This window comes from Xenopus laevis, chromosome 2L (assembly GCF_017654675.1).
Source record: "Xenopus laevis strain J_2021 chromosome 2L, Xenopus_laevis_v10.1, whole genome shotgun sequence".
Classification (NCBI taxonomy): Eukaryota; Metazoa; Chordata; class Amphibia; order Anura; family Pipidae; genus Xenopus; species Xenopus laevis.
Genome location: NC_054373.1, coordinates 27,408,385 through 27,421,297, shown reverse-complemented (window position 1 = coordinate 27,421,297; position 12,913 = coordinate 27,408,385). Strand labels below are relative to the sequence as shown.

Below are 12,913 nucleotides of genomic sequence, written 5' to 3'. Positions count from 1 at the left end.
GACAAGTATAAGTAATAAGCAATAATACTTAAGCCTCACACTGCAATAGTTTTTTGGCTGCTGGGCCCTATTTGAAAGCTAGAAAGAGACAGAAGATGGTGCAAAATAATTAAAAAACAAAAGGACCAATTAAAACATTGCTTTAATGATATGAGAACAAAAATCTGTCCTTATCAGTCATTGGCCATGTTAATTTCCTCTTTGTTTATATTAAACACAGGAAGTGCCAAACCTACACATGACATTATTTTAGGCAAGATCCTCAATAACTTGGATAATTAGAAATTAATTAAGGTGTGTGCTGCAGAGAAATTAGTGCAACCAAGCAGCATGTACTTGAATTAAATTAGGCATTTAACATGTGCAAATGATAAGCTGCCTGATCTTAAAGGGACGAGGCGGTAACTTAATTTGGAAGCTGCAAGTTTCTTCAGAGCTAGTGGCAATAGTTCCTTACGTGGGATTTGTAAGTATGGGTGGGGGTTGGTTTGGACTGGGAGTTTGGCTGGTCTTGGTTAATAGTGGAGTTGTCTGTTGTGCCCAAAAAGGGTTTTGGAGGGTTAGCCCACTTATTCACCCTAGACTGGAGTGTGGAACACAGAGTCTGCAGTACAACATTCCTACTGGGCCCCAGAAGGCTCCTTCTGTGAGAGTGACTGCTCTAGGTAAGTGACTTTCCTCAATATAATGTTCAAAATTAAGTTCCTGAGGGGCAGCTAGTAACATAGAGAACTGCAACCTGATAAGGGGTAACATGCGTAACACAGCCATGCTTGATATTAATGGTAGAGTCTGTTCCATCTGGTATCCTGTAGTGACTGTTCAATCCATTGATACCTCTTTTGGATCTGAGGTATTACAGACCTGCACAAAAACACTATATATATATATATATATATATATATATATATATATATATATATATATATATATATATATATATATATATATATATATATATATATATATATATATATATATATATAATCGTTTTGTTTAAAAATACATTTTCGCTCAGTACAATTGCCATTGTTGGAAGTAATAGTAGTACAACATCAAACAAGCTTCCAGATGCCAATCACTGCTGTAAGGAAAAGTGTTGCCACCTTATCCCTTTAAAACCAAATACATATGGAATACACAGCCTGCATGGCTAATTAGCAGTTCATTTAGATGAATAGCTGCACATAAATCCGTTCAGTCTGCAGCATGCATTTTAGGGTAGGACTCCACGAGCAGATCACCGCTGCGACACCATGCGACAATTCTATCTCTTGCTTTATTTTTGTTGCAGCGCGTCGGATCGCAACAAAATCGGTCGTGGGGTCCTACCCTAAATGAAATGCTAATTAGCCATGCAGGCTGTGCATTCCATATGTATTTGGTTTTAAAGGGGTAAGGTGGTAACTCTAGTAAGGAAACTAAATCAACAAATATACTGGTAAATGTAATTTCATTGCCAATACTATTTGGGCATAGCACAATTTTTAAGACCTGCATAAAGGTGGTACAGATATCGGACCTGTTATCCAGAATGCTCAGGACCTGTAATTTTCTGGATAATGGGTCTGGATCTCCATTCCTTAGGTCTACTAACATTAAACCCAGTAGGATTGTGCTTCCTCCAATAATGATTTATTCTATCTTGGCACTAAGTATTGTTTTATTATTACAGAGAAAAAGGAAATAATTTTTTAAGATCTGAATTATTTGATTATAATGGAGTCTATGGGAGATGACCTTCCCGTAATTCTGAGCTTTCTGGATAACGAATCCATACCTGTGTATTTTTGGGCTCAATGTTTTTCGTAAGATGATTTATTACATACACTGGTGCTGGTCCCAAAATACTTTGTGTTTCCAGAACTTAAATATGAACAAATGCAATGAAGGAAAACCTGCACTAACAACTCTTCCCCATACATATGTTTCAGCTGAGTTGCCAACAGCAGCCTATAGATGGATGGAAAACTAGGTGGGACATTCACAAAAGTGGCATTAACTATTATTTGACAGTAAATTGGTGTATAATGTTTGATTATGCCAGAAAATCAACAAATTCGCAAGAGTCTCAAACGCCAACTTTTTTTTTGTATGCCACCCTATTCCAGCAGCATTTTTTTTTATTTTTTTTATAGGTCGATAAATTGCAGTAAAGCAATTCTGACAGACTAAACATTATTTGATATTATTAACTATCCTTGCTTATTAACCCAATAGAAATGTTTTGCCACCAATATGGATTCTTGCAGTTTAGTTACCATCAAGTACAAGGTACTATTTTATTATTTCAGAGGAAAAGGAAATCGTGTTTAGAATTATTTTCGTAAAATTGGCTCTATGCATAATGGGTTTCTGAATAAGGGATTTATTTTTGGAATTTTTACTTTTTTTTGGAACTCCAACAATTATTTCTTAATCCAATTTCAGTTTAATCCACTTTTAAAAATTGTTAGAGAATTGAATTTAGAGTTTGAATTGTTTTGGAGTAGTGGCTGACATCATTACATCTTCTCACATCTCTTACTTAAAAAATGCAAGATTCTGCCTTCTCGTACATTTGTCACTAGTGTTGAGCCATAAACTCTATTAGAGAAGTGTGGGTTGACCCCCAGTTGGGTGGATTTTGGTTGAAATTTGCTGTGGGTTATGGGTGGGTCTGACTAGGGAAGTACACTCCATTCAGATCATGAAGATTTCCTGTCTTGGAACCAGAGACATGCACAGAAGTAGTATAGAGAGTGAAAAGACGTGGGTATGGGTTGGGCGTGGGTCCTACAATGGCAACATTTTGCAGTTTAGGGGTTGGTGTAGGTTTTTTGAGGGTTAAGGTTGGGTGCGGGTTCAGTTTTTCATGACCCACATATCCCTAATGTGCAGATCAAAAAATTGTTCACACATGCCTTACCCCAGCCCAAAGTACTGAAATACCATTACTTGTATACCTGCGCCAAACCCACCTATTTATGTCACTGGAGGGGCTGGGCATGAGTCTATAAATGAGAGCATCAACTGAGCAGGGGCTAGGGTTGGAGTACTGACATCACTGGTGGGGAGGGTCCTGGGCACAGTTAGACCCACCACCCCACTGATTAATAAATACCATTTAAGAATGATACAAATCTGTTGGCTTATCACAACTGGATGCCATCGGAACACACACATAGCATGGAAAATATATCCTTAGAAATGCTTGTGGATTGTCATCCGTCAGATGCTTAGAAATATCTGTCCTAAGTCTTATTGTAACTTATGTGTAAAGGAAATACTGTACACCTGTTCTGTAAACTATTAGGATGTTGGGTTATTAAGTCACAAGGCATTCCATGACCCTATAAAGCAGGGGTGTCCAAACTGCGGCCCTGTGGCCCAGGATGGATATGAATGCGGCCCGGCCCAGGTTGAACTTGCGCCAATCCAGGAAACGTCATGTTGCAATGTCACGCACCGAGAGCGTATGTAGCTGTTGCTAATTGTGTGCTTTAAATTTTACATGGGATGTGCGGTGTGTGGCTTCCTAGAGCAGGAAAAGCAGTGAACAAACCGATCATAGGTTTATAATACCCTCTTTTCTTTTACAACAAAATAAATCAAAAGTTAGTGTTTGTGTGTATTTCGAGTGTGGCCCCAGAACATTTTTCTTCTTCCAATGTGGCCCAGCAAAGCCTAAAGTTTGGACATCCCTGCTATAAAGGAACAAGCCATCAGGCCCAATGCTTTTCTATAGGATTTAATATACTCCTTTTACAATAGGGCAGGGGTCCCCAACCTTTTTTTTACCCGTGAGCCACATTCAAATGTAAAAAGAGTAGGGGAGCAACACAAGCATGAAAAAGTCCCTTGGGGTGCCAAATAAGGGCTGTGATTGGGTATTTGGTAGCCCTTATGTGGCTGGCAGGTGGCTCTACTTAGCATTATAGTTAGTTTTTATGCAATTAAAACTCTCTTCCAAGCCTGGAATTCAAAAATAAGCACCTGCTTTGAGGCCACTGAGAGCAACATCCAAGAGGTTGGAGAGCAACATGTTGCTCACGAGCTAGTGGTTGGGGATCACTGCAATAGGGGGTGCATTTTTTTTTTTTAAATTTCTATTTAATGCACGTTTCATGTGACAAATTACATCACCATGTTATTACTGATGACTTTGCTAAGCATCAGTTATAAGGATACATGTTACAGGCTGCTTGTGCATTATTATAAAATGTACACCCTGTTTTACAATATGAGAATTTGAGTTCCATGATATTTAGTTCACCAAATACACCATGCCTCCTTATAACTGCATGTTTTCTGAAGATAAACTAGGAATCGTGGTGGAGTTGTCCAACAGCAGTGACTGTGGAATATGGATCAGTGCAAACTCTGATGGTTCCGTTACCCTCAGTGCTGCCTATAATGGATGTTATGTTCATCAGCAGGTGAGTTTGTCAAGTGTACAAAGATGAATTCTGCTCTAGAACTGAAATACTGCTGAAGAAGAGGGTAGCACAGTCTTCATGTACCGAGTAACTTAATGTTTTTGTCTATGCCTTGTATCATAAATGTGAAGCAATCACCCTTTCCCCTATGGTTTAACACTTTAATGTTCTTCTCTGGGATTGCGGAGGGGGTTAAGTTAAGGTTACATTTACAAGAAGTACAGTTATTGCAGCCTTATAGCTGTTTTTTCTAATGCCGCTGAATGCTTAGGATCTGGGGTTCTCCAGATAATGGATCTTTCCATAATTTGGATTTTCTTACCTTTTAAATCCACTAGAAAATCATGTAAGCATTAAATAAATCCAATAGGCTGGTTTTGCTTCCAATAAGGATTAATTATATCTTAGTTAGGATACAAGGTACTGTTTTATTATGATTATTATTATTATAGAGAAAAAGGAAATAATTTTAAAAAATTTGGATTATCTGATTATAATGGAGTATATGGGAGATGGCCTTTCTGTAATTCTGAGCTCTCTGGATAATGGGTTTCCAGATAACAGATTCCATACCTGTACCAGGCTTTCAGCTCAGTACTTCTCTTCCAAAGTCAGTGACAGTGACCCTTTCTTACTATAGCCAACCTGCATAGTTGGTTCACACTTGGGTTGCTGACACTTTGAGTATAAAAGACACCGGTGATTTCCCTGCAGTGAGCACCAACCATTTGGTGTGCTACCACCGTTAATGTGGATATGATCTTAAAAGTTCTTGTGGTAATATGGATGTGGTTTAAAAGGGTGAGTGGCCAACACTGACTTCCATTATTGGCCCTCCACCACATAGGTCAGTAAAATTTTGGCCCTCTGTACCACAGAAGTTGGACAGCACTGTCCTAGTCCATGATGCTTAAAAAAATCTTTAGCCTTTATATGCTCATTCCTGTCCTTCCTGTATTCCATTTTTCTTCATTCTTCTTCTGTAAGATCTATGACCATGTCATGACCATCTCCATTGAAAAAGGATATTCTTTTGGAAAATGGCTTTCCCCCAAGATTGAGGAGCTCAGATGTCCCACCTTGCAAGGTAATTATTTCAAATACACAAAATAGTGGTATTATATCTAATAGTTTACACTATGCTTATGTAAAGACCATGCCTTACATTCAAGGAGATATCCAATATTGCTACCAAAATTCAATTTAGTTATATCTGGGGGAATAAATGGACTAATGCATTGGGATAAAGTGAGAGAGAAACGGGCTGATTCATAGTGTAAGGATGGAAAGAGATCAAAAGTCATTGGCACTCCTTTCTTCATTGGTTCATAATCCTGCTTAACCATAACCAAATTGTAATCCCATGTTATCAATCCTGGCAGTTTAGGCTAGGGAGGATGGCTGAGATGGAGAAAGACTGATCAACAAGGAAGGATGGAATTGGATAAAGGGCAGAGCATGCAGGTAGAAGACTAGATTAAATGGCAAGGGAAGAGAAAGGAATAGAGTATGCATAGGCTATTATTGAATAGCTAAGCACCAACAATCTGATTTGATAAAGGAGTAATTGGTTGTGGGGGGAATGGTGCCCTAATGTGCACCACAGGCTCCCTTTCTATAGGGTAGAGTAGAAACTATTCATCCCTTGACTCCCTTTCCCCCTCTGCAATATTCTCTGGCACCTTGTGAATTATTCCTAACATCCCTCAATTTATTTGTAGTGGCTGGTACAGAGACTGAAAAAAGTCAAAAATTCACTACTATCAAATCTAAACCTGTCACTGATATTTTTGCAGCTCTCACTTCTGACCATTGTTCTGCCATCCAAAAGAAAGAGCGAATCTCTTGTTCAGATCCCTCAATCTCCCAAGAGGCCTGTGAGAAACGGCAGTGCTGCTTTGACTCAAGTGATGAAAATATCCCTTGTTATTATGGAGGAAAGGGTAGGTGACTTGCCTTTGTTTTTTTGGATCCATAAATAGTATCTGCAGATACTTAATGTTTATACTCCATGTTCTCTGTTCACACCTAGTAACTGTGCAATGTACGCATAAAGGACAGTTCTCTATTGCTTTGTCAAAAGACCTCACCGTACCGCCACTCAATATGGACTCTATTTACTTAATGAAAGGACAAGGTGCTGTCTGCAAGCCTGTGATAAGGACTAATAATTTTATCCTTTTCCAATTTCCCCTTTCATCCTGCGGTTCAATTATCAAGGTAAGTGAAAGAGTTGAATATACACTTACTTTAGGAGATTTTAAAGGAAGAGTAACACCAAAAAAATGAAACTGCATCAAAGTAATGATTTACTGTTGCCTTGCACCGGTACAACTGGTGTTTCTGCTTCAGAAATGCTGAGGCTGCTGCGAAGACATAGGGACAGCCATTCAAGTTGAAATAAGGCTAAATGACACAGGTTACATATCAGGTAACAGGCCCTGTAGAAACAATCTGTTAAGTACCCTGTGACGTTTCTCCTGTCTCAGATTGTATGGCTGCCCCCATGGCTACACAGTAGCTTATTTATATAAACTGTGCACAGCAACAGTATATTATATTTTTATTTAAAAATGGTATTACTGCTCCTTTAAAACGAAAAACTATGCTTTATTGGTTGTGACAACAATTGATTATTTAATTGCAGGCAATAAATATAATATATTATATTTAGGGATGCACCGAATCCACTATTTTGGATTCGGCCGAACCCCTGAATCCTTTGCGAAAGATTCGACCAAATTTGTAAAAATGTTTCCCCTTCCCACCCCTAATTTGGGAAGGGGAAACATTTTTACTTGTTTTGTGACAAAAAGCCACGCGATTTGCCTCCCCACCCCTAATTTGCATTTGCGGTTCGGCCGGGCAGAAGGATTCGGCCAAATCCGAATCCCGAACTGAATCCTTGATTCGGTGCATCTCTATGATTATTGCATCAAAAATCTGCAGGATTTGTAGCAGATTATGCAGTTGTCTTTAATCCGTATTTAGTATACCTACACCTTCACCATTGCCTCTTTTCTCATTAGATCTCTAGATAACTTCACCCTTAAAGGAGTGGTTACTTTATATATTATAGTTTGAGTTATTGGCCTTGCTATTTTGCCTCTTTCCAGCTTTCAAATGGGGGGAGTCATTGACTTCATCTAAAAAAACAAATGCTCTGTAAGGCTACAAAAGTATCTTTATTGTTACTATGTATTATCCTCTTACTATACAAGCCTCTCATATTCCTATTCCAGACTGGTTGATAAAAGTTAATTTGGAGAGCTGCTCCTCAAATTAAAAAAAAAAATGAAAACCACAAATTGTCTCAGAATATCACTCTCTATACTAAGTTAACTTAAAGCTGAACAGCCACTTTAAAGTGCCTATTTACAGGCAGATATTGGCTGCCTTGAATCTTTAGCCAGGGCCGGACTTCAGCGGCGGGCACCCCTAGGCTGCGTGGTCCTAGCGCCCGCTGTCCGCAACGCTCTAGCGAGCACAGACAGTGCTCCTCCGCAAAAGGCTGGGCGGCATTCTGCCCCTAATAACTTGCCGCACTAGGCCTGGGCCTTTGTGGCCTCGCCACAAATCTGGGCCTGTCGCCAACTGCATTTCCCATTTAATATTTGATTGTGGTTCAGATATCAATCATACCAGGTGGAAAATCCCATATCTGCCCATGTATGTAATGTTTGGCTGATAAATGTAGAACGCTAAAGTGATAATATTGTATTGTCTTTATGCCAACTTGCAGGAAATGGAAAACCATGTAATTTATGCAAACAATCTGGTTCTGGAAACTGATATGGCAAACCCAATAGATGTCCTGCTTTCCAGTGACAGAACTTTGCGGTAAGATGGTCTCTTCTATGTTTCATTCACACCAAGGTCCACAGCCTCATGTTGGCCTTTATGTAGAAATGTGAGGATGTTTAAATCACTCTGTAGTAACCTAGGCAATGATTTTTAGCAAACATGGGAAATAAAAGCTAATTAAAAGGAAGAACCTTACTGACTGCAGTTGGTTAATAGACCAAGGCAAATATTGGACATATTGCTATGAAATAAGCTACAGCCTAAAATGCATTATCTCTTTCCCTTCATGCTCAGGCTGTGAGAAACAGTACTAAACTATTTAGGGAAACGTAAACTAAAAATGAGATGTTAACTAGCAATTTAATATTTTTATTTACTTTTATATCAGATGACTCCATGCAAATATATATTCTTAAATGGAAAACTGTTTTTCGGTGCTTAGGCTACACATCAAATGCCATATTCCTTCCATTGACGAAGTTAAAGAACATGATTTATCTCTGCTAACCCTCACTTCCTCCACCCATGATGACCCATTGAATCCAAATATGACAATTGAAGGTATCTTTTTAGTTTTTTAGACTCTTCCACTCTGGAACCCTCAGCTAAGCTTTCTGAGTACAAAGTACTGTAGGTACTTTAACAGCAGCTTCTTTATTGTGTACAATAAGGGGGGGGGGAGAGACTAGGTACAACAGTACAACCTAGCCTAATGTATTTGAAGTAACAACCTTGACTGAGCCAAAAGAGAGGATGCATTCATAGCCGGGATATGCATGATTGCTATGGAACGTAAAGTGTGTCTTACCTTTTGTGTCCACAATCCACTACAGCTCACAAAGCACTTGTCTAGAGAAAGTGTCAAATCTGTGGTGGCCTAAAACATTATAATAAAATGCAAGCATTTTATGACCGTATTCCAATACTGCCACTAGTTTAGAAGTATCACTTAAACTTTAAATTAGGCTTAATATGATTTAAAAAATTTTTTTTTTTTTACTTGTATTCAGAAAGTATTTCTGATAAGCAGGATCCTAAGAATGGTTCCAAGCTGGTGTCTTCCAAAGGGGTCGTTTTCCTCCCAGCTGACATCCCGCCAGGTATGAATTTTTTTCCCCTTCCATTGTACAGGCAAAAGCGTTAACAACTTGAATAAAAAGTCTCAAACAATCCTGTTTTTTTAGCTAAACAATAGGCAATGGAAAACATTGGAGGTTTGACTTTTAATGAAGAAACAGTCAACTATTGTTTGTAAAGTTATGGATTCAAAGATCTCGAGTCTTGAAAAAAAAAAAAGCCAGTGATAATTTATTACAGTTATGGGATCCGTTATCCAGAAACCAGTTATCTAGAAAGCTCCAAATTACAGAAAGGCTGTCTCCTATTGACTCCATTTCATCCAAATAATCCACATTTTTTTAAAAATTCCTTTTTCTCTGTAATAACAAAACTGTATTTTGTACTTTATCCCAACTAAGATATAATTAATCCTTATTGGAAGCAAAACCAACCTATTGGGTTTATTTACATGATTTCCTAGTAGACTTAAGGTATGAAGATCCAAATTACAGAAACATCCATTATCCGAAAAACCTTGGGTCCCGAGCATTCTGGATAAGCGGTCCCATACCTGTACTACCATTCTCCTTTTGTTCTCAATTATTCAAATGCAGTGGTTCTTTTATGTATGTATTATAGCGTGCCTCTGCAATGCCAGGTATGGCCAGTAATAGTTGAATGTGGATGTCCAGTCATTTCAGTCAAACTGCTGGAAACCAGTTATTCCTTTATATTATAATCTGCTGCTATTAGCAAACCATGCCTAAAGTACAGACCCAGTAAAAACTGAGACACTGAAGACTGCAAGGCAGGCAGTGGAGACTGGATTTACTCATACTACGAATCCTCTTGACTGTCCTCTAGGTCTCAACAAATTCCAAAAACTTTTAATGATTATACACTTTGGGGCGTATTTATTAACATTGGAGACAAACATCACCGGTGATGTACCAACCAGCAATTAGATTTGAACAGTCGCCCACAAATTAGAAAACAAAAGTAAAATCTGTTTTGTTTGCTCTGGGTAACCTCATGTACTGCCTAGGATAGATTATCTTAAAAATATTATACAATATTTAGTATACAATCGTGTTTTATTTTCTCTTTAAATTTGGTAATGGAAACTGTTAGCAGCTAATTGTATCTTATTTTCCTTTTGGTTGATTTCCCCAAGCGGAGTTAAGGTATTACTAGCTCTACTTGCAGTTCTGGGATTGTGAAAGCAGTCACAATCTCTCAAGGTGGCCATATGTGTCCTTATCGCCCATGTAATATAATTATATTACAACAAGACAGAGCAGCCCTGTGCCATTAAATGATTTAAATGTGGAAGTGGCTAGTTGAATGGCACTATAAATTACATTCTCTAGCAGGGACAACTCTCTAGATTTGTCTGTACGGACAAACTATTCATTTCTGGAGATATTCTACTGCTCAAAAATGTTTGAGTTTTCATATAAACAGGGCTGTCCAACTGAAGGCCTTTAGGCCAGATGTGCCTCTTAAAGGCATTCTTCACAGGGACTCTTATTCATCTGCATATCAGTAGGGATATCCAGGACAACTGCAACCAAATTTCAAATAACTGTCGAAAAGCTTGTTTCAATTTATGCCATTGCTGACTGTTCTGTGTATGATTTTTTTAAGTCACGGGAGGTAATGCAAACAAATTTAATTTTTTTAAATTTAATGGCAGCATATCTGGGTTGCCCAGTTCTGTGGTCGAGTGTCATGCTGCTCTTCTACACTAATGCTCTTGTTGTTGGTGCTTCAGCCACATCTACTGGGAAGTCCCCTCCTGAAGAGACTTCTATAGTAGTAAAGGGGAGGCAGATTTAATATTGATACCCTTGGCTTGGGAATGAGTTGGTAAACCCAGACATGTCCGAATAAATTTGGTCATGTGGCGTATATGCAGTGTCTGAAGTATTGTCTAATTCTTTTATAGCTTCTCCCATTACCAAGAGCCCACTAGACAAACGAGGGATCAGGATAGCCATTGTTATCGGAGTTACCGCATTTATCATTCTGACAATTGGACTCTGGCGGCTACTCAGAAAATCTACACCTGCGTCAGTGTCTGAAACCTTGGTCAGCTAGAACTATTGAATGGTCTTCTCTTCGCTCTGTCATTTATGTGGTAGAAACCATAAGCACTGGTTCTTCATCCTCCTGGATCTACATCAAGTCGAAACCTACTTTTAAAACGTACAAATTCTCTTCTTTCAGGTTGCGAGGGTCCTCTGACACTACTAAACACTGCCACCCCAATCATCTGCCTTTGGATATTGTATTCACTGCCCCTTACAAGAATACCATTTGCTGTTTGCAGTGGCTGAATAGGAAAACAAATACTTGAAAAAATTAAAACAAAATCTGAATTGAAGTTGTCTGTTTGCATTTACTAGACATTAACCGGGGGGCATTATGTCACTGATCTGATGAGGGCTTGCTTGGATATCAAGCAGGATGGACAGAACCTCGTTGGTTGGAAGCTTCGTCATGGCACAGCTAGGGTTGCCACCTGGCCAGTCGAAATGATGCTTACAATGTAATTAATAGGCGAGAAATATTTATTTGTAGGGAGACCACAGCAGCCTTTGTGATCAGTTCAAGTGCAAAATGACTGTCTCCTGCCCTAGACTGGCAACCTGTGGATTCTGGTAAATGGCAGAGGGGCTGTGGTAAGGTTCCATATTTATTGAGCTGGTTGGGTCTCTGTTAGGTAGGGTTGCCAGTTTGAGAAACGTGGTTGCTAGTATCCTAGCAGGGCTCCCTGAAACCTGATTGATTTTATTTAAATTTGCCCTACACCACTAGATACATTCAGCTGGCTCTAGGAAGTAGATCTTTGTCAAACTAGTTCATGAATCAAATGAATGCAGCCAGGTATTGGGACTGAGATTCAAAATAGTCCCTGGCATTTCAGGTACACAGAGACTAGGGTTGCCACCTTTTCTGGAAAAAAAATACTGGCCTTCCTATATATTTATCTTTTTTCCCTATTAATAACATTGGGATCAACCATCATTTTTACCGGCCAGGCCGGTAAAGTACCGGCCAGGTGCCAACCCTACTGTTAGGGTTGCCACCTGCCTGGTATTTTACAAGCCTGGCCAGTATTTTACCAGCCTGGGCAGTAGAAATGATGGTTGATCTCAATGTTATTAATAGGGCAAAAAGATAAATATATAGTAAAGCCGGTATTTTTTTTTCCAGAAAAGGTGGCAACCCTAGTCTCTGTGTACCTGAAATGCCAGGGACTATTTTGAATCTCAGTCCCAATACCTGGCAGCATTCATTTGATTCATGAACTAGTTTGACAAAGATCTACTTCCTAGAGCCAGCTTAATGTATCTAGTGGTGTAGGGCAAATTTAAATAAAATCAATCAGGATTCAGGGAGCCCTGCTAGGATACTAGCAACCACGTTTCTCAAGTCGAGGGCCGTATTTTCCGTTTTTTATCTGTTGTTAATAGATGCGACCTTCCCACAGGCCAGGCGGCAGCTACAATTGATACAGGTTACTTCTCTGAGGTAAAATTTACTCTTGGGAATTAGTCCCCACCCCGCCACCCTCAGTCACCCATGAGCATGGCAAGCAAAACGTTAAAGAGGATGTTTCTAGAAAG

The 12,913-nt window shown here is 39.0% G+C and overlaps 1 protein-coding gene across 1 annotated transcript; it reads left to right on the top strand.

Annotated features, from left to right (window-relative positions):
- Positions 1-228: 228 nt before the first annotated feature.
- On the top strand, positions 229-12,088 carry zp4.2.L (zona pellucida glycoprotein 4, gene 2 L homeolog). Its single transcript, XM_018246007.2, has 9 exons — positions 229-665; positions 4,297-4,418; positions 5,406-5,505; positions 6,215-6,361; positions 6,451-6,638; positions 8,161-8,258; positions 8,665-8,783; positions 9,233-9,322; positions 11,230-12,088. Exons 1-9 carry the CDS (start codon positions 368-370, stop codon positions 11,379-11,381), a joined length of 1,314 nt encoding a protein of 437 aa, XP_018101496.1. The 5' UTR covers positions 229-367; the 3' UTR covers positions 11,382-12,088.
- The last annotated feature ends 825 nt before the right edge of the window (positions 12,089-12,913 follow it).

Coding starts and splice junctions, on each gene's coding strand:
- zp4.2.L (XM_018246007.2), top strand. CDS start 368: ATGATAAGCTGCCTGATCTTAAAGGGACGAGGCGGTAACTTAATTTGG. Junction 666..4,296: donor TGTGAGAGTGACTGCTCTAG/GTAAGTGACTTT, acceptor TGTTTTCTGAAG/ATAAACTAGGAATCGTGGTG. Junction 9,323..11,229: donor CCCAGCTGACATCCCGCCAG/GTATGAATTTTT, acceptor ATTCTTTTATAG/CTTCTCCCATTACCAAGAGC.